We start from the raw sequence: 25,521 nt of genomic DNA, 5'->3' as shown, positions 1-25,521 counted from the left end.
TTACATTCATTAGCGCCACATTAACCGTATTCTTTTACCAAGAGTAATTAATCATCAAGCCTCTCATCCAAAGTCATTTGAAGTACTTTAAATGTAATTATTCAGTGATGAACAGAACATTTCCAGAGATGGTGTGGAGATAAACCAAGGACACAACAAGGGTTTTAGCCCACCCCCCGCCTCCAGAATACGCTGCTGTCAGATTCGGAGGGCTCATTTGTTTAATGTGATTTCATGAAAGTCGTTGTTTTGCATGGAGAAAAAAGGCCACGGATGACTGAGGGAAGGCGGAGAGGGTGCAGGCGTGAGCGAAGTGAAAGGAGGAGGAGGCTGCCGCTTGTTAATGAAACTCAGCCCTAATTGAATCAGATGGAACAAAACCTACTGCAATGCTTTGTAATCGTCTCCATGTCGCCTTCACTTCCCATTTAAATGATTGTAAATGCGGGTCGTTACATTTGCTTTTCGGAATAATTGAGTGTTTAGGCCCCGGATGCAGGGAGAGAATCGGAGGACTTTTCTGCCAGTCAAGTTTGAGATGATACCTTCTTTTTTTTTTTTTGTGGCACTCAGACACGCCGGTGCTCAAGGCCAGTTGGCTCTCTCGTCTCGACCTCTTCAAACAGCTTGCAGCTATCAGGGAAAATGAAATCCTGCGGCACGGTTCACGGACCTCCCGCTGACCATTTGATGCCGCTTCCAATATTTCATGAGCTAATTTCATTTTGCTCTCACCACACTGGCTGGAAAAAAAATGAGCAAACAAGGACGAAAGTTCAGTGAAAACTTTGCGGGGATCAGTTTTAAATTGCGCTGCTGTTTGATGGTCAACGCAGTGACCTTGACACCCCGCAAACCCCGCCACCAGCAGACCCGCCGGAAGGCCTCGTCTTGCTGGGTTAGGTGCGGTGTAGTTCAACACTGGTTGCTGCTATCTAAGTGGAACAAATTTGCCAATTAAGCAAATCCGTTTCCTGTCCTCCCCAGGCGCTGGCTTATCAGGCTCATTTGAGTCTGTCCTGTCCCTGCCTTCTCATCAGCGTGTGCATCTCTCTATCGCTTCCCCCCGAAGGGAAAGACTCTAGGACCGACACAGAATGCAAATCACACTCCGGGTTTTATACACTTCCTGCAGCGAACACTGGGTAAAAAAAAAAGAGAGAGAGAGAGAAACGAGTGAAGGAGGGGCAGAGTGAGAGAGATGAATCAAAGCAAAAACATGAGACAGAAAAACCAACCAAAGGACAAGACGATTATTTTAATTTACTTGAGAGTAAGAATTCATTGAGATAAAGGCCTCCCAAAAAAAAAAAAGACGAACACTCACCACCAAAGAGACAGTTCTCATAATATTGGACTGCCATGATCACAGAGGGACCAGAGGGACGATTATGTGGTCAGTAACATTGAAGAAGACAACAGCTGAGGCTGGTTTAAAGAAATGAAACCTCTCTACTTTAATTCTATTGTGTTTATCCTTTTGGCTCGCTCAGCTCATATGCCCTTTTTGTGGAACAAATCTGCCATTCAAGCAAATCCGTTTAACAGCCTTTGCTGCTGTTGTCTTTCTTAATATAACTGACCACATTAATGTCCCTCTAATCTCTCTGATCGTAGGAATGTGATTAGGAATTAGGTTCCTTTACAAAAACACATTTGTGGCATTAATGGAGCTCCAGGCTAATTTTTGTCACACTGGTCGCACTAATGAGCCCAACTTTTTGCATTTTTTCACTCCGTCATTTAGGCCAATCAAAGAATGTACAGTAGGTGCACCCATTAATACATTTAACATGAATTTCCTAACATATGTAAATGATCTTAAGCAGGAATCAAGATGCAAATAAGTTTTTCCTTATTTAAAGAACACGCAACTCGAAATTGCGACAACTTCAATTTTAGAAATAAACCTCCAAATTTCAGGTGCAGCCAGAGGAACGACCAATTTAATCGCACCCTGGAACTTCTTAGAGCTTTATTGTAGATTTATGATGTTTTCAGGAAACATTGAACTACAAAATTGTGAGTTTTTTCTCATAAATAAGCACTTTGAGAGATTATCAATACCAAGTTTATTCCTCTGATAAATGGATGACTTTAATCCTGAAAATCTTTTTTCTTGGAATATTACTCCCCTCCTTTGGTTCTTAATCTTTTTATTTTGTACTTTGTTCTTTGTTTTCAATGGTTTTTGATACCCATTTGTAGAAATATGATATTACTACAGTCATCCTAAAAGCAGCCACTTTCTGGGAGTACACACAAACACATTTAGAAGAGCAGGGATTTATTTAAGTAAAGTTTTTTCCTGCTCACATAGACTAATTAAACAAATTAAACAACAGTCCAAAATAAAGACACATGATGAACAGTATACATAATACAGTCACAGTACATCACAGAACCGATACCAGCAGCAGGGCCGGAGAGTCCCACAAACACATACTGCCCTTAACAATTCACCAGTATTGCAGCGGGGGTGAGTGAATGATCCTTAGTGAAGGGCAGATCGATGCCGCCGTAATCGATACTTCAACACTCAAACATAGATCGCTTGTTATCGATAAGCAACTAAAAAGGATTGATTAGAAAGTTAGTCGCGAGGTGATGCCGGACATGAAAAGCAGTTGAATAGTTCATGTTTGTGCTGCTGAACAGACGTGTGTTTTCAGCCTGCTTGTGTAAACACTGCAGTGATTGATCTGTGAAATTACTTATTTTGTACAACACTAATTGAGAAATCTTTCTTGTTCATAGTAAATGATAATATTTTCCATTTTGTTTATTTTATATTACAGTAAAACCGGGAGCTACTGTACCAGCTACCTAATGACGCAGCTTCACTGTTAAATTATAATAGCTTTTAATGAGGCACAAACAGGGCGATAAATCCATATTTTTAATTACAATTGTAATTATATGAACTCATAATGAGCCCTCTGTAGACCTGACCACTCGTGTCTTCTGTTGTGTGTAACGCGGGCTGTAATTTCTATAAAAACCAGTGGTGGAAACAGCATTCGGAGATTTTCTCCAACAAATTCAATATCTCTCTTCTAAAATGTTGTGGAATGTCAGTATGAATTTGCCGTAAATCAAATAAAGTACAAGTACCTTCCAAATTGTACTTGAGTAAATGTTCTTGCTACATTCGAAACACGCTCAGGCAGGTCAGGATGAGCCTGCCACGGAAAATCCTTCCTTCCTCCATCCACCCTTGAATCCTCAGTGACAAATTGAGTGGCAGAGAGGCATGTCAGAGGGCTCCACAGTGCGTGGCAGAGACTCTGCAGTGGGTGTCAGGGAAAGTGGTGGCGCACACTCTTTTGGCAAATGGTGAAGTAATATAATAAAAGACTATTTTCTAGTGAGGGAGGTAGTTTCTGGTGTAGATTGGTGCCAATGCTGTGACCCATTAAGTCGATTGGGTACCTTGACACGATCACCAGACCTGTGCGGTATATCAGTGTTATGTCGTTACCGTCATGAGACTTTAGATCGCCTTAGATTTTAGAGGTATTGTGATACAACATAGGTGTTTTCTTTTCTTGATTTTAAAGGCTTTTTTGGCGCAAATACAGCTAGGAATTGTTTCTAAGTCTCCTGAAAGTATCCAATGGAGTCAGGCTTAAAAATGTTAAAAACAAAGTGGTTTCTTGTACACTAGATTCTGAATATACTGAATACAAATGTTTCACTGTTGCACTAAAACAGTAGCCAGTTGACACGTGGACTGCTGCCATGCCCGCATAGCTCCACCTCTACCAGAAGTAAATGTAAATGTTTCCCATATTTGTTAGAATTAAGTTAGAAATTCCAGCACTGATACAAAACTGTCCAGTGGTTTGACACCTACAAATGGTGGAACACAGTCGTGAACCGCGGTCACTGGCTTCACAGCCTTGTCGTCTGTAACTGCAGCGACTCACCTCTATATCTAAAATAAACTAAAGTCAGGTAATAAACTATGACATTATATAACATGTCAATATTGTACCTATGACACGTGCAAATGTGAACGTATTTGTTGTTGAAGAAACATTAATTGCAAACATTTTATCCTTATTTGGCCAAAAATATTGTGATGTTTGATTTTCTCGCCCCGTCTCTGCATTTATGAAGTGCTTTTGAGGAGATCAATACATGAAGTCATATATTGTTCATCGTGATAAAGCCTGAAGATGTTGTGATGTTGTTTCAAGGCCGATCTCTCCCAGCCCTCCTAGTTCCTACCACCAGTATTAAACATTCATGGAAGGCTCAGTGCTCGGTGCCTCAGCCGTCTCTGTCCTCTTGTCACCCCGTGTGTATAAAAGAGTGTTGTCGTTCAGATAGTGAACAAACATGATTAAAAAGTTTTAATTATTAGCCAGGAGCTTGTCGCCTAGTGTCCTATTGACAACTACTGTATTAGATGCTGCCCATGGGGACTGTCAATATTGTATCGGGGCTGGAGCCAAGCTTTAAAAACAGCAGCAGAGGAGGCAGCAGACAGAGCGCCTCAACCATCTACCCACACACCTGTCTATTCATATAATGTATATGGTGACTGTTTGTATTGTACCTTATTGCAGCATAAAAGTCTCTCAGTGATCAGCCTTACATACCTGGCAGCATTCAGCTGTGAAGAATAGGAAGGTATTGGCGACTGGCCTACCATCCGCATCCTCGCCCCCGCGTAACTGTACACCACAGATCAATAGAACAGATACAAGGATATGAACGTAGTTAAAGTAGTTAAATTCAAAGGTAACAGTGAAGCAAATAAAAAATCAGTTAAAATGCTAAAGTCAGGCCTCCAGAGTTTGGTTAGAACTGAAGAAGCCTCTTGGACAAAAGGTGAAAACGTCTTCAAGAAACTGAAACAAGCCCGTCTGCCTACGATACAGCGCTTCAATTACCATGACCTAGGTTGACCTTCATCAACATTCAACTGCAAACACTGTGAGAGTGCTGAGGAGTCATTAATTGCCAGCAGGACCTTCACAGAGGGGCAGGCGAAGGATAGAATGATGCAGGACGACAGTGAGAGGACGAGCAAGTGAGACAGAAGGCAAATGTCGATAAACGGGGGAAGGTCTCACACCGAGTGGAGTGAAAGTCGGAGGCATGTTTCTTCATCTCGGGACCCGATTCATCCAATTTCAGCATCTGACTGAGCGGACAGAAGGCTCGGGCGAGGCACGGATGAGTGACGCCCGTCAGGCAGGGTGGTCTGCGGTCAGTTCCTGTACGTGAGCGTAATGAACTACCTGAGACACTGATGTGCGCTGAGCTGGTTGGTCGGTCAGGTGTGCTAAGTCCGAAGTCACAGGTGGTAAATTTCCTGGGCCAGGATCCAAACTCTGAGTCCAGTAACTCTCCCCACACTTCCCCTTCGGTCAGCGTTACTGTAATAAACAGTTCTGAAAGTTTGATCACTCTGCCTCCTTATAAAAAGATACCAGCCGTGTCATTTCAATTAGCCTGATTTAAGACTTTGGAGGGCATTTCACAGATGTTTCATCTTTGATGGTGTTTCTTTATTATTGTGATTTATAATTAATGAAAGGCTGCCTGCAAGGGGTGGACAACACTACACCGAAGATAGGAATATATTTGATGGATAACATTCAGCCTTTGTTGTCAGATAACTTTTGAAGGGTACCAAGGTTTTCATTAATTGTATTGTATTTATTATAAAGCAAAATACCCCTGGTCTTTTGTTGACCCCCCCCCCATTAGCCGAAAGATTCACGAGTACGACAGATTTAACGCGCACCAATGACTTCGCTCTGTCTCCGTGCTACATGGCAAACGAGTAAAAAACACCGCCCTGCATCACTTTAATATCAGATTAATGAAAAGTTGCTGCAAAATAGCTGGTGGTCGCGAATATATTGTGCTCATTAATTTTTTACTGGCTACTTTGTGATAGAAATTAGATTTGTCATTGAAAAGAATGTGTTCAATATAATACAGCGTGGCACGTTTTGCTGCCTTGGCTTCGGGCGATGCATTTGGTTTTCCATGCCGTGTTTCATGAGGTGACACATTATCCACTAAATGTTGAAATATATTTAATTTACCGCAACATAATGGTTGAATCTCGGTAGCTGTCAAGTTCAATCTTGGCACTGCTCTATAAATATGCGTCCCGTCTGAGTACATGTCGAGAGAGAACAAAGGGTTGAGGGGTTAATTTTCAATTCAGCGGATTTAAGTTTCTCTATTGCACTTGTTTATAGCTGCCTGCAGAGGAAAGTCCTTCAGTTTTAGTTGGCGTTTTTTTTTGTCTTCTTCCTCTGAAATAAATGAAGGTGTCTTTTTTAAATTATTTGATATCATACAAGTTAATGTGCTGAATAGACGAACAGTAGCAATTAGTGTTCAAACCCAATTAAACAATGTTCGTAGTTGCCAAACTGGCCTTACAACGTTTAACTTCTCTGAATTAAAGTTTTCTTATCGAAGACTCGTTGACCAATAGCTTCATCTCGTTTGATGGATGTGACTTCCTCTTACCTCAGAACAACTTGGGCATGCAGTTGAGTAAAAATAGGCTGCATTTTATTGAGTGAGGATATAAAAGAAGAGTAATATAACAGTGGGCCTGCTGTGTTATAAAATAATCACATTTTTACTTAGAATTCTCAGAAAACAGTGCACAGTAATTCACTTTTGTAAAAAGCAACTTAGAGTAATTCATACATACATACATACATTGATGGCTGCCATGCAAAGTGCCGACCAGCACATCAGGAGCAGTTTGGGGCTCAGTATCTTACCCAAGGACACTTCCACATGCAGATCAGGGGAATCAAACCAGCAACCTTCCGATAACAAGATGCTGGCTTGCATGAATCTCTGGCATAAACTAATATTCACCACTTTTCATTCATTCAGTAAATTTGTTTTCCCCCTCTGTTCCTTAGAGAACGTGCACACCGCTGCCCTTTATTACCTTGATGAAGATTGACGCCGTGTGACCCCCCTTGATTGACAGGAAAGCTGACGTGGCTCATTTTACAAAATGCACGCCCTTTTGCTTTAGAAATGTCCGTGAAAAAACAGGAAATCATCGCTCTAGGAAGGAAAGAACCTTGAGACATGAAAAAAAAACTGCTTTCTAGTGACTTTTAAGGAATGATAATAACTACGTGATAACAAATATGTCAATGTTCATTTCTTCCTCCTGCCCAGTAGAGTCTGTGCAAGCCGCTGCCCTGTGTCCCTCAGCCTCTTGATGATGATTTACGTGATTGACAGCATGGCATTTTTTCGCAAAATGCATTCCCCTCTCCTTTAAAACTGTCTGCAAGGAACATGAAATCTTCCCTCCACGATGTTTGGAAATATGTGTGCTCCCACTGACGGGAATGAGTTGCAACAGAACAGTAAACTACGGGCTGTACGGAGCCAGAACTGGTTACAATAACTAAAAAAAAAAACATTTGTCATAAATCAGGAGAAAATACAGGAGAACTGTGAGAGGGCAATGAAAAATGGGAAGTATCCCGGGAAAATTGGTTGGTAAATATGCCACAGTCCACCTCCCACTTCCACATGAGCCCAGTAACATACATACACCGGCCCAGTCATCCATTTATCTCCCGACAGATCGTCCTTCAGATCCAGCCATGTTCTCTGCCTGCCTCAGTTTCTCCTGTTACGACCCCACTGCCTGCCTTATTGGACACCTGCTTCCTACCCTGATTCCCCGTTGGAGAAAAAAATTGCCTCATCTCCCCCGCCCGCCCGGCCGCCTGCCTTTTTTTTTTTTTTTTTTACCAATGTTCGACCTCAAATGAACTCAGCCCCCTCAGAGTTGTGCATTTTAGAGATGTTTAGTCTGACATTAGAGATGCCTCTGAGGGGAGAATCTGTTTCGCAATACACGGACGTTTCTGCGTAATGTGACCCCCGGTGAAAACAGCAGATCTCACCTCTGTCATCCTTTTTCGCAAAGAAGACGCTGCAGTTGTTTGCAGAGAGGCTGCAAGGTTAATTCCCTACTTCCAGGGTACTAGATAGAGCCCCAGTCGATTAGAGGAGGTAAGCTTTACGCAATCAGAGGAAGGAGAACCGTGCAACAGACTGTACTATATATTTATAAGACTATGAGGCCCTTCTAGGCAAACAGGCCGACAGATGGACCACAAAATAAGGCAGAATTATTGTTATGATTAAAATACCACCTTGCTCTATTTTTCTAGCATGGAAGATTGGAAATTACCGCTTCCCTAATGTAGTAAATTGATAGTAGCAGTTGTGGAGCATGGACGGTAACACAGGGGTTCATTAGAGATTGAAGGTGTGAAATAGTGAAAGGCAAAAAAAAACATGAAGACGAGCATTGATGGAACGACCGAAAGCAGCGGCCCACCAGTCTTGGCTTGGCTGGTTTGGCTCGGTATTGAAAGCTGCAGTGCCAAATGATGAAAAAAAAAAAAAAGTTGAATTAAAGGCACATGATGAAAGACTTCTCGAGCCATCAAAAGGAGAAAAAAAAAAAAAAAAAAGAAAAACATTTGTGACAACATGACTCCTGATTTATTGATTTCCCGGCTCAATTTTTTTTTCATCCAGGGGTGCTTCGAAAGAGCAAAGCAATCTCTGAGTTTGTTGGCAGTTGTTGTATTCCCTCGGCAAATGGACACTCTCCGCGCACACACACACAAACACACACTCGAGCACAAACACACGGCGCTCCCAGTGGGGGCGGAGTTTTTAATCCTCAAATACACTGCCATAAATCAAACCCCACTCCCTCGTGCCCCGGCTCGTCTCTCTCAATGAAAAGCTCAAGCCAGTGGCACATTAATAGCAATTTACAGGGCCGGTCATGCGAGGAGGGGAGCATCAACAGAACGTCCTTTTATTTTGTAGTTCCTTATTACTTTCACTCACCACGCAGCCACTGAATTGGTAACTATAGGAGACGTGCCCTACTGCATCACTCCCTCCGACTGGATGTCAGCCATGTTACACCTTTCTTTCCTACAAACCCCTTATCTTACTATAACAATGTGGTTGTTAGCGTAATAAATGTAGTGAGGAATCCGAGAAACGCCACAGTTCAGAGGAAAAAGAAACACGCTCTCTGTATAAGGAATGATATCACACATTTTCCTCAGCTCAATCTTGAATTACATCAATACAAGAACTTATCTCAGTATTCGGTTAGAGCCCTCTGATTTCATGAACCATATTAAAACCTCTATGATAAAGAGAAAAATGCTCCGCAAATTACCCTCAGTGGTAAGTATGGAGATGTCTTCGATGACCTTAATCATACTGTCACAGTTTGGTTAGGTTTAGGCAAGAAAACTACTTGGTTAGGTTTAGGAAAACATCATGATTTGGGTTTTGATCACTACGTAACTTATGTGATTTTCATTACAAACAAACCTATGTAACCTAAGCGACTTACGTTATTTACTGGGCCTCTGAATATAAGTCCCGTCGTTGTTTCGTCCGTCCACCTTCCCCAACTCCCTCCCTTTATGGAGTTGTATCTTCAGCTCCAACTACTACAGCGTTGTGTCAACACAGCATCTGTTTCAATCTGATAATCTTGCGTAACAGCTGTGTATGATTCAACCTCAACATCGCTGAAACATAACAAATGTAAAATATAAAACTGCCATATGTATGTAAATATGTACTGCCTTTCTTAACACTGTTATTCCAAGTGAATAACGGGCAAGGCAAAATTATTTGCATTGCACATTTTTTTTAAAACAGCAAAGAAAGAAGCATTGAAATGCAGATGAGAAAAATTATGTGGAAAAAGAAGAAAGAAGACATTCTATGGCTGAAGCAGAACATCGTCGTCTTTAACTTGAACTGAAGGTGGTCAAAGTTGATGCAAGTCATCCTCTGGAAGTTTGTTCCAGCTATCTGTTGCAGAGTAACTAAACGCTGCTTCTCCGTGTTTGGTTTGCACTCTGGGAACAGTTTGCGGCATGACCCGAAAGGTGGAGAGGGTTCAATATTTGAAACGACAGATTTTTTTGAAAGCCATTGAGAGATTCATAGACAAGCTGCAGTGCTTTAAACTCTGTTCTCTGACACACTAGAAGCCAGTGAAAGAGCCCTGGGAAATTGTGTGATGTGTTCAGTTTTCTTGGTCTTTGCTGGGTCTTTGGCAGCAGCATTCTGAATGCGCTAAGAGTTTTTGAGAGGAAAAACCTGAGAGACGACCATTTAAGTTATGTAACTTGCTGGAAATGAAAGCGTGGATTAGTTTCCCTAAGTCCTGCTTGGACATGAATCCTCTGATTCTCGCTATCTTTTGAAGATGGTAGAATACAGACTTTGTAACTGATGTGACAGAGCTGTTGAGACCAAGATTACACCAAGATGTCCGAACCATATCAATCTTATTAAGCAGCTACAATGTATTTTACTCCAGAGGAGCTTTACCCCGAGGACAACATGGTGGTTCGCACAAGAAACGGCTTAGTGATCATGTAATGTAGTGATTCCCAGCAAGGGGTGCTCGCCCCTCGGCGGGTGTAGCCTACATTTAAAGAACTTCACACAAACTCAAGAAATAAACTCTGACTCAACACAAAAACATTGTGAGGTGATATAACACTGCAAATCTGATTACAAATTGAAAACACAATACAACATATTATCATGCTGCAAATGAGAGCGTGTGGAAGCTAGTTAGCATGCTAGCAGATGAAGTAGTGACGTCTAAGTGAAGTTTAAATGGTTGAAATACGTCATGTCCAATGGTGTTAACTGGTTAGCTAAAAATTATCCTTAACAGTTTTGATATTGTTGGGTAATAGTGATATTGGCTAAGCCATACAGTTGAAATGGCTTAAAGTAGTTAGCATGATAAATAAGCTGAGTGTTGTAGAAGTTAGTTGAGAGTTAACAGTTGAAATAGCTAAACTAAGTAATGTAAAAGTAAACAGTTTAGCTAAAAGTAGGCTAATGCAGTTACAGTTAGCTTAAAACAATGCATAACATTAGCTTTAACGGTTAAAATAGTTAGCTACAGGTAATGTAAAAGTAAATAGTTTAGCTGAAAGTAAGCTAATGCATTCTGTTGGCATGAATTGCTGAAATAGTAATGGAAACCGATTGTTAGCCAAAACTTAGGTACAACATTAACCAGTTTAGATAGCCACCTAAAAGTAATCGATAAAGACTCAAAATAGTTAGCCTAAAGTAGGCTGTTGCATAACGTTAGATTGAATAGTTTAAATAGTTAGCTAAATGTAAGTGTTAAGCTATTGAAATAGCTAATGCTAGTAAGAGTAATGCATAAACAGTTTAATCATTCGCTAAAAGTATGTGAGAAATGGTTAAACATCAGCTGAAAGCTGTGTTTAATTAGTTATGAAAAACATTGTAATGAAATTCACTTTTATACAGTTTTATAATCCATCAAAATACTTTATCCTAGCCGAGTTAAGCTCATTTGATCGGGCTGTGGTGGATACATGAGACAAAAAAAACGTTTATGTCACTCACCTTGCCTTCTCTGCTATTTTCAGGTGGAATGGCTGAAAAATGAAGAGCCCCTCAGCTCTGAAGGTGTCGTTGAGACAAGAGGCGACCACAATCTCATCATCTCCGAAGCTCGCCTCTCTGATTCCGGAAACTATACCTGCGTCGCCAACAACATTGTGGCAAAGAGACGCAGCGCCACGGCCACTGTTGTAGTCTACGGTAAGGTATCAGATTCAAGATATGCAATATAGGTGGTTATATTTTATAAAGAAATGTGTCTGGAATTAGATTCTGCCTCAGTCAAAAAGGCATGACAACTAGAACTCCTTAAGCTTAACAGATAATCAAACTGCTTTCTATTCTCCTTCAAATTATTTCCCACAAAGGTCAGCTGTCAAATTGGCAACATAAGCAAATTCCCCCAACGACATTAATGCAAAAAAAAAGCACTGCTCAGCCGCAGCGTGTGGTCTTTATTCACACGAGAGTCTAATGAGCAGGTAATGGGCAAGTGATCTCTCGGGTGTGTAAGACACAAGGAGACACAGGCACAATATTTACAAGAACTCAATAATTAATAGCGGTGGAGGCAGCTGACGTGGGCTGTCACAATTCCCCGGCTTTTATCTGCCAGCACTAAACGCTTGTGTTGAACGCTCTGTAAAGCTCCAGGCTAGCCGAGACTGTTTCCAGCTAATTTTTTTTTTTTTTCTTTTATAGCCCCACAGAGAGCTCTGCAGGGACGACGGAGAATAAGTGAAATTATAATGTCACGCTAGCACCACCTCCCTTTCGCACCAGAGGAACACCTTGTTAATTGGAGTGTTTCGGTGCTTGTTTTACTGACCTTTCATCCTGTTAGTTTTATTTATTTTTATATCAGGGAGGACATTTACCGGCTGTAGGAATTCATCTAATTCTTTCTGAAATCCCTTTGTTGAGGCCCATCAATCATTAATTTCCTTAATGCTAATGAAGTCTCTGACAGGCTTTACTACTCCTGATAGCCGCAGACAGATGTCCAATAGCGAAGCACAGTATTTCTTTCTGCTGTGACAGCAAATGAGCGGATAAGTCGCTTATAGTGCATTATTTTAGGCAACAAATCAGAGAAAGAAGAAGGGAAGACACCATTGATCATCTTTGTAAAGACTTTTTTTCCATGATAAGACGCTCATTGTCTCTCTAAGTGAACCCCTGTGCTGTCAGCGTGGTTCTCTTTCCACTGACAGAAAATACTACTTGTCCCAGTTTTCATTCTCGGTTGTATCTCTTGCATCTCCTCCCTTTCATTTCTTTGACACGTACAGTGAATGGAGGCTGGTCATCGTGGACGGACTGGTCCCCCTGCAACGTACGCTGCGGTCGCGGCGTGCAGAAACGTTCTCGCACGTGCACCAATCCAGCCCCTCTCAACGGGGGAGCCTTCTGCGAGGGCATGTCGGTGCAGAAGAGCACCTGCAACACACTGTGTCCAGGTGAGCACAAGGAAGTTTGTCTCCACGTTTAAATCTGTACTTGCACCTCACACTCTTCAGTTTGTCATTTGACTCCTGGGGTGCGTTCAAGGCGACGCTGAGATTTTGAGATTCGGGCGCATTGAAAGCAACACATTCATGAAATATACTGTGAAAAAAAAGGAACGGTGCACTATTTTTTTTTGGAGGAGCCTTCCCATTTGATTTCTTTCCAGGAGTTACATGAGAAGATTAATATCTGCCCATGAAATATGAAGCTGCAGCCAGCAGGCCATTATCTTAGCTTTGCATGAAGATGGGAAGTATGGGAGGGAAACAGCTTGTCTGGCTCAGTCTAAAGGTATTAAAATCAGTCTTCCAACACTATGGCTCAATTCTGTTTCCAATTTTTCACCCCTACCCCTCATTATCTAGTGCCCCCTTGCTCCTTCAGAACAGAATTACAAGGGGTGGTGGTTGAAATCCCTCCCCATTAATTGGGACGAGACCCTCATGTCTCACCAGTTGTCGTCTGTGGCGTTTATGTAAACAGACATGATCAGACATTTCCAATATGCTGCCTTCAGGCGTGTTCCTAGCTTCAATCAAGTCATCAAATAAAGACAGCACTGCTTCACTACCTGGCCAGTAGACAAGCTTTATAGGCTAACATTAGCACCCCGTGCTCCTACCCTGTCAGCCTGCACTGATATTAGAGGAGCCGTACCAATTTGCACACACATTTCAGGCAGCATGTGCCATCAAAGGAGGGGGAATGTGAAGTTGAGATCAAAATGTGGGACTGTCATGGCACAAATCAGCAACAACTCATGTAATGTTTGCTAGTGTAGCTAGTGAGTCGGCTACCGAGACATCAGCACTAGACTAGTTGGGATTGTTTGATGCCTGTTTAAAAGAAAAGGGGCGTTTTACTCTGAAACAACAGAGTTCTCATGTCCATGAGTTTGAAGTGTGCCTCTGAAAAACATCCGTTTATACACATCCATCAACGGATTTTCAGTACACAATTATTGTGGCCAAGCATCTTCATGATAAGGATCATCAAATATATCTTTAACTTCAATACAAATGTAGGGAGGCGGAGAGAGTGTGCGAGCGTAGAAACATGTACAAAATGACTATCAACGACTCAGTTAATAGCAAGAAAGGCAACAAGATCGACTCATAAACAAAACATGTACCAGGCCGAACATCTCCATGATATGTGTATTATTTACACAGTATCAATATTTCATTCATAAATACGATATATTGTTCTTTTTTTTATTTATTTCCTCAGTGCTATTTATATTCTGCTGCTTAATTATTTATTAAGGAGATTGGCTGCATCTGCATGTCATTACGCAATCCCGCATTTAAAAAAATAACAACGAAGCCTTGTTTGTTTCAATTTGTACCAAAAATCAAAGTGTAACAAAACAAATATGTGTTGTTTTACGAGGAGTAACATCCTGGAAGTCTTTCTTAGCCGGATGCATTGACCTTCTGTAGTCAGTGTATCTATGTCTGACTCAGAAGTAGCGCAGCACACAGATCTTCTTATTCAACCGACAAACTCGTCACAAGAAAAGCGGGTCAAGTGTGTTTCCCAAAAATGTTGAACTATTCCTTTTAAAAGCGCCTCTGTTTGCCAACCGGCTTTTTAAGAATCCTCCAATGTCAGCGCGTCCTTGACTGCATTAATGGCGGGGGAGCGTTTCCTCTCTGCTCATAAACGTATCGCCACACAACATTAAAGCGAAAGTGACAGAAAGTGAAGGCAACCAAATGGTCTTTGTAATTGATTACTCACGAGAGTTTAAAGTCCCTGTAAGTTGATTTCGGCACCTGGAATGAACAGAGAACTGTGTCGGGCCTGGAAAGTAGGAAAAATCTGTTTAAAAAAGCCGGAGGCGTGCTTCAGAAGTTTAGCAGCGGTCTCCTCTCCGTTCAGTCACATTTCACCGTGAGTGTCTCCGCTGCTGATACTGACGACGGCTTGTATCTGGAATCTAATGCAGTGGAGCCTAATTAAACAGCAAATGAGAAGAAACTAAATAGGAAATGGGGAGAGGAGGAGGAGGGGGAGAGAGAGAGAGATAAAGACAACCTGAGCAAAAGAACAAACAAGCAGAGGCTTAGCTTGTGAAATGCAGAGCAGCGGTTCCACTTATCAAAACTTCAGTGTAATCTGCTCCACCCAAGAGTTTTTTTTTTTTTTTTTTCCAGACAAGCCCGAATTTATGATTTCAACCACAGCACCAGAATAAAAGAAAAAGCTCATCAGGTTTAAGTGGGAGAAAAAAAAAATTATCAGGGGAAGGCAGTGCATTCCTCTAAATATTATCTCCTCTTTGCCAAACGCCTCCTTCTGAAGAGTTCTTTCTACCGCATCTGAGTTTGAACATAAACGGCGTGCATTTGCGTTTAGATTAGCAGGAAGAAGGGGAACTTTTAGAGCATTTGGAGGTGGGAAGAGGAGACTTGATGGAGTGTGGCATAAGCAGGGTGTCTTTGTGCTCCGAGTCAGCAAGACGGCAAAACATTTCTGCGCCCCGCAGGAGGAAAATGTTTTTGTATAGATAGTAGTTCAGCTCTTACCTTGAAATTGTTTTCCATAAAGTCCCGGAGAACTTTTAAGCGAATCCACTTCGCCTTGATGTTGGAGTCTTTTGAAGAGAAGTGAGCATCTTTATCGTGTCAGTTGATTTTTTTTATTATTTTTTTTCTGCCTGCGTATCTTTCCCCCCCCCCCCCCCCCGTATTTTATTTATGCGTTTGTACTTTCGCTTGTATGAGCGTGTTCGTTCACACATCTCCGCGTAGAATTGAGGGTCGACAACGCGTGCGACCCATGCATTATGCACGTGGCTACAGATGTGCATCCCTGTGTTCGTTTTAACATCTGTATCTGATTCGTTCAGTGGATGGCGGCTGGGGAGAGTGGAGCGAGTGGTCGGTGTGCAGTTCGGACTGCGAGAGGCAGCGCAGCAGAGAGTGCACGGCGCCGGAGCCCAAACATGGAGGCCGGCTGTGCGACGGGGTGGCGGTGGCTACAGACAACTGCACTGGCGGCCTCTGCACACAGAGTGGGTAACATCAGCATCAGCATCTCCATCTACTGATTCATGACACTGGAGGAGGGGGGGGTAGTTTACTGTCAGTCCCATTGTGTTCGGGGACTGTGTCATTACGGATTTTACTGTTCCCAATTTTTTTGGCAGTGTGGGCCAGATCATGATCGTCATTATAATCACGCTCATTAGCAGCAGCCTCATCCGTCTTCGTTATTCATCCACTCCACGTACATAACAGACAGTGTGCACAGGCACGGATGCATACGCAAGCAGTAATCAAATAACACTCGTATTGTTCAAAAAGGTTAAAGAGAAACTTTGAAATTCTCTTTTTCGTCTCTCATCTTTGCAGATCGAAAGCTGATACATGATGTGAAGCCACAGGGTGAGTTTCTCCTCTATTGTGTTATGTTCAAGATATACTGTATTACTGTTTTCCGATGGCCTCGCTGCTCTCGTTTAGTGTCATCATTGTTTCATCCGATGCTTGGCTGTTTGTCGGAAATGCGAGGTAACAAAGTCCACGTTTGACAAGCGAGAACGGTGCCAACACTGTGTTTTTATTGGGGACCATCAGCGGCAGTCGTTCGTCCGATTCAGCGCGGTGAACTGGCAATAAGTGAGAGAAGTATATTCAGCCAGACAACGAGAGCATATTATGCTAAAAACAGGAAACAACACTTTCATTATGATTGCTGGAAAGTAGCTACGGAATGAAAAACGGGAATAAATCCCTCTGACAGGTGGGGTTGTGAAAACTAACAACGTCGTGCATGACTCATCGTGAAAGTCTCCCTTAACTTAAAAATAGAGGCGAGGGTTATTTTGGATACAGATGTTGTGACTGACAGCATGTATGAATATTAAGTGGAAAATACAAGTCATTCTTCAGTTCGTTGCTGGCGTGCATTTCAGCAGATGAAGAAGAAAAAATGCATTTCTGTTGAAAGCGAGTCACTTTCCAGGCGCGCCGGGAGCATTCCAGACTGTAGGTGTGACGTTTAGTGAGCGTCGTCTCCGCCAGTGGCGTCCATTTTGACTCTTACTGAAAAGTTAGTTTGTGTCTTATTATTGATGGACTTTAACAGTAATTAACAGAGTTGGCAAGGGTACTTGAAAGTGTTTGGATAAAAAAAAAACAGTTAAGACCTTGAAAGTGTTTCTACTGAGCACTAAAGGGGTCCTTGAAAGTGCTTAGATTTAGAGTTTCCGTGATCTCAAAATTCCTTACAGCCGAGCTTGATATACTTTGTTCCACTCTATCACTCTCTGAGTAGGCTGTGAGTAAACAGTGATTTGCCGATCACCTAACATGTCGATGGCTGTTGCGCTCTATAACAGGAATTCCTGGTAAAATATGCGTCTGGTCGCCTAGTTAATCTGCATTATTCAGTTTCTGGCTCTGGCTTTTGGCGAGTGTCACAGAGGGCCTGTGGTGGTGCAAGAAGGGCACCGAATGAGCTACAGCCACCAGCCAGATGCTGGTAAAATATGCATGTGGCTGGAAGATTTGCTCGACTCACCAGCCCAAAAAATACAATGGTCATTTTTTGAGTGGCAGGTGAATTGTTAAAATTCTCTGTCCATTTGACTGGTGGACCAAAAAGATGACTTTGTACCCTGGTCCCAAGCTAACGTCAGGTGTCCGCATACCACAACCTATGAATGGACAGCTCACTGGGCAAAGAAATAATCGAGCAGTGTTCAAAATCATAGCCTTTTTTTGTGGCTTGAAAGGTAACTTTTCATAGCCTGCAGCTCATGTTCTTTGTTTTGATATAAACAAGCTACCTTCAATGATTAAAAAAAAAGATTGAAATCTGTATGTGTTTCGGTTTACGCCTGGCAAAGTTCATCCTCGTTAAAAATGAAAGGATTCTTTTCCTGGCAGCTGCTACTGCCGTGTAATTAAGGTAAACAAATTACACCTTTATATTGTGCTATATTTGATTGTTATATTTGAACATCTATGCAGTTTATTGGCCTGATTTTTTAAATATCTTCCTTGCAACATGGTTAAATATGTCCGTGAAAAACATCAGAAAAGAGGCAACTCTCAATTAAACTTTATTACACAGGTGCAATTGTTTTAAATAATTACGGGTGATGCTCAATTCTTTAAACTGCTCCCAACCGTTACTGTCTCGGTGCTAATTATCTGTGAACACCATTATTTTTAAACACATCAGGTAAAGAATTCAAAGCCACACAGCCAGTGGTTAACTACTGTATAGTTATTGTTTCATGCATTATTGCTGACTATGCTAATAGGCCATTTACGTGATGATTACTGCTGTTTATTTTGCGCAGTGACAACAATAATTTGATTCCTGCTAAGCTACGTGGACATGTTCTCCTTACTCGTCCTTTCACACAGTTATGTATGTTTGTTTGTCAGAAACAGGGGAAAAGAATGCAGCCAGGCTGCCAAAAACTTCCCAAGCCCTCAATTAACCTGCTACTGTAGCTGTTAATGCCGCTTTGCATATTTTGTCCATTTCTCCCCATTTGAGCTTCAGGCTACTTAGTGGATTTCGCAGCATGTCCTGTTTCAGTGCAGATCTCATTATCTTTTAAGAATAAGCTAGCAGCCCCTTTATTTCCCGCTCTTTCTTTTCCCTTTGTGGAGTTGGACGCTGCAGTACTGGTGGGACCAGATAGAGCATAATCATTGCCGATGAGCTAATTTAATGAATTGGTTTTGTCACATTATCCCAGTGGAACGCAGAGTGCCTCCAACAGCAGAGCCAAGCAGTGTTTGAAATGACAGTCAGGTGCTGGGTTGATTATAATCGCCTTGCTTCCGAGGTTCCTCATTAGCAGCTTTAACACTCCAGGATGGAACAATGAAGCTGTGCATCAGGAGGCAGGGCAGACGAGGAACGGAAAACAAGAACAGGCGCTAAAGTAGTTTTGAAACCGAGGTAGACTCGCCTCCTATGAAAAATTTTTTCGCAACTTTAATTCAGCGGATGTTCCTCTGCAGCACAGTTTTCCAGTTTATTCCGGGAGAGAGAAATGTCTCCTCGCGTCCTAATTAAGCGCAGTGCACAAGTCGCTGAAAAAAATGTGCTTCTCTCTTACTCACTCTTACTTTCCAAGGTGTGGAGAACAGCAGTGACGTGGCCTTGTATTCAGGCCTCGCTGCAGGGGTGGTGACGGTGGTGCTTCTGATCATCGCTGTCACTCTTTACCGAAGAAGCCAGAGCGAGTACGGCGTTGATGTCATCGACTCCTCGGCCCTCACCGGGGGCTTCCAGTCCTTCAGCTTCAAGACCTCTCGTCAAGGTGAGCCAGTGACTCTGTGATGTCCACCTAAACTGATGCCACAGAGTGCAGCAAGCTTGAAGTAAAAATGGACGAAATACTTGTGAGATAATGATACGATAAGTAATGAATTTTGGGTTTCTACGATCAGATACACACCATTTATTATGCTTCCTGAAATCGTTTCCCCCTCTAACAGTCCAATCGAATCCTGAGGTGGACATTTTTTTTCAGAATATGCTGAATATCTGCAATAGTACAGCTGTTTGGTTAATTTACTAGGAGTCTGGTGCCATGTTGGATGATTTATTTAATTAATTATGATGTGCACGCTGTTTGATTCCTGTATAATTACATTCAGCACAGCCCATAAATTAGAGGGGAGAGTTGAAACACACCTATCACTCCTGCGGCTGTATGATAGCTCCAGGTACTTAATCAGCTGAAAGAGGAGGACCTGAAACAGTAGGTAGACCCAACAGTTGTGGGTGCTAATTATGGTTCAGCCCAGTATAGACTCCTGTGCTCATCCCCATTTAAACGTGTGTGTTGATTTGCATTTGAAGCCGCGCTGTGTTAAATCTCTATTAGGAATCGGGGGGAAGGCAAAGCTCAGCGTGCATGAAAGGAGTTCTGATTGTGATTTCTTCACCATTTAAAGGTTCCAAACAATGTTCTTCGAGCTTGACTTTGTCAAAAGAGGTTTGCTAAGGAGCAGTTAAAGACAAGTACTTAAATTGCCCTTCAGTGCCTCATTTACATAAATATAACCTCGGCCGTGCGGCTGCATCCACCTCGGCAAAATGGGTTCATCTTCATTCTGAGAATGGCCAGACACAATCACACAAACCAGTCCAGTGTAAAGGGCATTTCCCATGGTTGTGTCCTTGCTGAAATTTCTAATTAAGATTTTTAATTATGCATTTTGTGTACATATCGTTAATCACGAGCTTTGTGGGCAAAAATATGAGGATTTGATTGATGTCATGTTATAAATTAGCAAAATGGAAATGATGGAGGTTGAGGACTACAACTGCAATTAGGGGTTTGACAGAATATCAGCACAGCAATATATCGCATCACGTCGGGTGCGTCTTTAACGATACATTAGTGCCGAAAATTGCTATATTTATTGACACGTTCTGGTGATCTTATCAGATCCCTCCTCCAGTAGAGTCGCATATTCACGACTCCCTGCAGAAAACATTTCTGTAAAATTAATTTACATATTTGAAATATTTTATCAAGGCGTAGTTTTATCCTTCCTTTAAACATTTCAACTTCAGAATTGTTCGTCTTTGTGCCAGTTCATCGCAAATTTTACATTGGACACACGTTGCAGTCAGTAGCCCCTCTTATACTCTCTTTTGTTTTAATATGTTGTAATATTGTTTGGCCTTGCCTCTGATCCGCCAGCCGCAATAGTATCAGAGCTGTAACAGAGGCGAGTGGTCTTATGTCCTAGCTGATGAGGCAAACCTTTGTTCACTCTTTGAGGCTCTAAACTAAGACTCTATGCGCTGTTTTGTAAGTTGTTTTATTTCGCTTATCAAATGTAGTGAAATTGACACCAAAATGCAGTGAATAAATACATAATTCCTGTTTGTTTGACCTTTTTTGGGTTTTTTTTGTGTTAGTATCCATAGTCGCTGTTATTCCCACCTTCAATTGCTATCACGCTATTTTAAACATGTTGAGGTTAAACAAAGGGACCCAAACACAAGACACACAGGCAAAATGAGTGACTAAACGAAAAGCGAGCTTTAGAAGGAAATAAAAACAGAAAAATCCAAAAATAGAAGAAAACAAAAGGCAGATGGCAAAACTCCAGAAACCCAAGAACAAAAGTACAAACCAAAAAGAGCAAAGTACAAACAAAAGACAGAGTACAAACCAGGAACAACACCGTGAACCAGAACAAAAACAGAAGATGGAAGATGTGAAAGGGAAACACAGGTTCACAAGGGCAACACAAAACAGCAGACTCATGGAAACAGAGCGGACGAAGAGAGAGGAGAAGACAAGGACTTAAATACACAAGGGATGATTAACTGATAGAGCAAGAAGGGCGGGAAAAAGGACAAAGGGAGGAAATAGTAAGTGAGACGTGACACAGGAGGAAGTAACTTCAAAATAAAGCAGGAAATGACAGAAACACAGCTTAATCTATGACAAATCACTTTGATGAGCCAAACAACACTGAAATCTGTAGAAAATCGAGTTAAGTTTGAAGATATAAATTAAGTTTCACTCTCCTCCACACGTTAGAACTATACGCGAATGAAGAAGAGAGGAACGACACATTTTTGTTTTATCTGTGTTCTCTGTATGTGACAAAAACATAAAACACGCGCACAAAAACATTGTTAATTATGGTGCACTTTATTTTCATTCAAATACCATAACTGCGCTCACATTTTATATAATGTCATCATATCGTGTCACTCTGTGTAATTAAAACTGCAGAACATGCCAGCGAGCCGCCCAGTTTTGTATTTGTATGTATTTGTGTACGTATGAATTATGCATACATTTCTTTGCATTGTGATACAACAGCATCAATTATTCAAAATGCTTTAGGGCCCCAAAATGACTGGATTTAATGTTTCAGTTTTTTCACTTTGAGCCTTGTGGAGATTCTCGCTGCCTGCGCTGTGGTGCACTAAACGTCCAATAACACACAGAATAGAGCCTAATCTATAACGCAAAGCATGCATTTATTGCTTTATTGCAAACATCAGCACGCCCCGAGCAATAAAGGGCTCATTGGAAAACATGTGGTAGCAACCACATTTCTGCGTTCTAAACAAATGTACAATTTAACTCTAATCTATTATTACTTAGACATTTTCTTTCTGCGCAAATTGTTTGACAAGAAGTACCTCATCAGGGTGGAAGGTTTGTGGCATTACTGGCTGCTTTTAGTTTTATCTTACTTATAACAAAACATCAATAAATTATTCATGATTTCAAAATTAAAAAATGTAATTTATTAGTGCCTCTGTAGTCCCGTGCGTCCAAACACAGAAAAACATCCGAGCTCCGGAGTGTGGTTTGTGTTTTGTTTTTTTCCTTGCCCTGCTGATTGAAGCATATTTTTACAAGGCTGGCATTACGGGTCGCCACGGCAACAGCTCTCAGCAGGGTGCGATAAAGTTCATTTTGATAACACAGCAGTAGGCAGGCGCAGCTTTAATCTCGGTCCCTGTTCCAGTTGATAGGGGAGGCCAGACCTTCATAAAAAAAATAAAAAAAAAATCCAACATGTCCTCCTCTCCTTATACGTTTACAGCCTGCAGTATTCACACAGTAATCATTTCATTTCTCGTCTTTTTTTTTAAAGCAGTCACGTCCTTGATCATGAGTCACTGTGACAAACAGCTCGACAAATTCCCGACAAAATAAATTGGCAATCTTCGTTTCTTTGCTCATTAGGAGGCTCCGTGCTGTTTCCTCAGCCGTGCCTTCCGTTGTCGTGCTCGCTGACACGATGCCGACGAGTCGTTTATCACGAAATCGCATCACTTTACAGAAAAATCGACTTATCTTCTATAACCCCACGATAACTAATACAGTTGTTTGATGCTATAATAACCGAGCTGCGCTGTGTTTCATGACTGATCCGCAGGGTCGCACTGTGAGTCTGAGTTTATTACAAAACACATGACACGGCTGCTGTATGTGACTGATTCAGCATCACCCGTGTATCTTCCTGCACCTCCCTGAAGTCGGAATGTAAACGTAAAGATAAAGTTAAACATTCCCATGATAATCTCCATAAATCAATATGTAATCTAATTCAGTGGCAACACTGTGACACAGATTTGTTTTGAACCGCTGTGACATCAAATTGAAGCACTACATCAGGTCACCGTAGCCGCTCTTATTCGCCCTTTGTCACTTTTAATTGAGACACCGGCGCAGCGAGGTGTACGCTATTCATGTTTCCATGGCGATGATATTATAGCGATGCTCACAGGTGGATAAAAACTAATTGTCATGACATGCTCTTTTGTTTTTCCTGTCGTTGATGGCGGCAGTCGAGTCTGAAGTGTCGCTCTCCAGAAATGTAATCGTTGCTCAAAGACGTCTAATTGCTGACAGTAATTTGCCTGTTTTGTTGGGTTTTTTTTTTTCAGCGAACCCACTGCTTATTAATTCATCCATGCAACCCGATCTGACAGTGTCGCGTACCTACACCAGCCCCATGTGTTTCCAGGACTCCATCGACAAGGAGCTGATGGCCGAGCGCTCGCTGCTCGACCCGTTGCCTGATCTCAAGGTCAAAGGTGAGGAAGTAGTAATGTTTTGAAAGCCCGTGTCGGAGGTCGTCAAACTATTTTGAAGAGGCAAATAATTACAGAGAAGAGTAGAGTTCTTCTGACGGGTGATCAATCTTCATTTGAGCCGGTTTTCTCTCCTCACGCCATCTCTTGGAAAGCTGTCATCTGAGGAAAATGGTCGTGGAAAATCAACTGGCATTGCAAATTGCCTGTTGACTTAGTCCCCCTTAGTTAGCGCGCTTTCACAGCGTTTTCGGCACTATTAATTGGCGGTAATTTTGGAAACAATGGCTCCTTGATTTCCGACAGAGGTGGACCGTCATCTCTGCTGGCTGAAGTGACAACTGTTGCATGTAGATTCAGAGTCTCCAGCTGGCTTTGTTATGCTTCCAGCTGATCTTTTTTTAAACTGAGAATTCTTGTAAAAGGCCGAATAAAATACGAAATGCCACTTTGTTCTTTTAAACTCTGTTCGGCCGCGAAGCTTTTGTAATTTCCAACAGTGCAATTCACTTCTGTTGTCACAAGAGAAAAAGGGCTTTGAGGATGAGGATGAGGACAGAGTACAAGCATGACACTACCCCTGATAGAGAGTATTTTCTTCTTTAGTAATGTAATAGTTCAAGCCAAAAACTAGTGAACTAGATTGCTGGACATGCTGACTTTTTTAACTTGTTAAAGAAGATCCACACACTGTTTCATCCAATCCTCACAACTGTGTCCTTGAGTTTGGGGTTTGTTTGTTTTTTTAAAAGTCAGAATAAAAAAACCTCCACTCTCCGAACTCTTTATATCCAGAGTTGTGCTCCTCCTGAACACTGCTTCAGTTTGTGTGGAGAAAAATCCAAAGTTTGACAGGCTGGCTGAGCCTAGTTTTGGTGCTTAACGAGGATTTGACAACTGCTGTTTGAGGGGGGGATGGTTTTGAGCGAAAATGTCAGTTTTGAGGAGGAGGTGTATCCGTACCTGACAACACGATGAGAATGGAGCTTATGTACATGAGGTTATGTAATTCATGCTGTGAAACAGTCGGTTAGGTTACGTTCCAGCTAAATAAGTAATTTTAATGATGTGATTATGTAAACTAAGTATGTCAGAACCGGTAAACAAAGGACAGGTTTGGGGTGGGATGGGTTTTGCGGTATACACATGACTTTCACATGGTGGACTGAGGTTTGCGTCCTGTGTTCAACAAAATTGTATACTTTTCTTACTGTTTACAGTGATGTAATATCCGTCTTTTTTCTCTTGCTCTAATATTGACGATCTGAGTTTGTTTTGACTGCAACAAAGACCTTTCAATTGCATCTCCAGGGGTGGCAGAGAGGGCAGAGTACCATGTCATGTCCCACCCTCAGACATTTCCAAGGGGCCTGGCTCCCGACTACAGAGCGGTGGGGACGACGCTGGGCCGAAGAGGCAAAAACCTCTTCACTCCGCAGGTCTCTTTGACTCCCAGCAGGCCTCTCCACAAGGCGACCGCGGTGTTTGGTCATGCTGGAGGGAGGCTGGTGGTGCCTAACACAGGTGAGTCTGAAGCGGAGAAAATGTTCATTCGCTGTGTTCCTGTGTGTGTCCGCCCGAAATCCCTTCAACGCAAAGCCAGAAATCAAAGAGAAGTTAAAAAATCTGTAGCCTGCCGCGATTCGAAACGACGACGCAGTGTTTGACCTTGTCAAGTGTTCGGCCTGCATCAAAAATGTGGAAATGGCATCGATCGGCGAAGCAACATGAGCCTGAATATATTATTCACTGAAGCGATGAAGTCAGAATGCATTTGTATTTTTAACCAACTGCTGTGTCCTGACAAACTCAGCCCCAGAAATGTTTTCTTTCTATAGTAACTGCAGATTTTTTTTTTTTACATTTATTTAGAAATGACTCACAAAGTATGGTGAACTTAAAGAAGAGAGAAAATGTTGACTCGTGTAACGTAATGTAAACCTGTGATGCTCAGTCTACCACATTATTCAGGCAGCTCTC

The 25,521-nt window shown here is 41.9% G+C and overlaps 1 protein-coding gene across 2 annotated transcripts in view; it reads left to right on the top strand.

Annotated features, from left to right (window-relative positions):
• Positions 1-25,521, top strand: part of LOC115592562 (netrin receptor UNC5D-like) — a 201,848-nt gene that overhangs the window by 149,492 nt on the left and 26,835 nt on the right. For both annotated transcript variants that reach the window (XM_030435469.1, XM_030435470.1), the window contains exons 5-11: positions 11,499-11,673; positions 12,765-12,932; positions 15,836-16,000; positions 16,341-16,373; positions 19,091-19,276; positions 23,395-23,544; positions 24,853-25,065. In XM_030435469.1, the coding sequence (XP_030291329.1) occupies positions 11,499-11,673; positions 12,765-12,932; positions 15,836-16,000; positions 16,341-16,373; positions 19,091-19,276; positions 23,395-23,544; positions 24,853-25,065 (1,090 nt within the window). The remainder of the gene's footprint in view (positions 1-11,498; positions 11,674-12,764; positions 12,933-15,835; positions 16,001-16,340; positions 16,374-19,090; positions 19,277-23,394; positions 23,545-24,852; positions 25,066-25,521) is intronic.

Source organism: Sparus aurata, chromosome 12 (assembly GCF_900880675.1).
Source record: "Sparus aurata chromosome 12, fSpaAur1.1, whole genome shotgun sequence".
NCBI classification, from domain to species: Eukaryota; Metazoa; Chordata; class Actinopteri; order Spariformes; family Sparidae; genus Sparus; species Sparus aurata.
The sequence above is the reverse complement of the archived record's forward strand: the minus strand, read 5'-3'. Positions and strand labels throughout refer to the sequence as shown.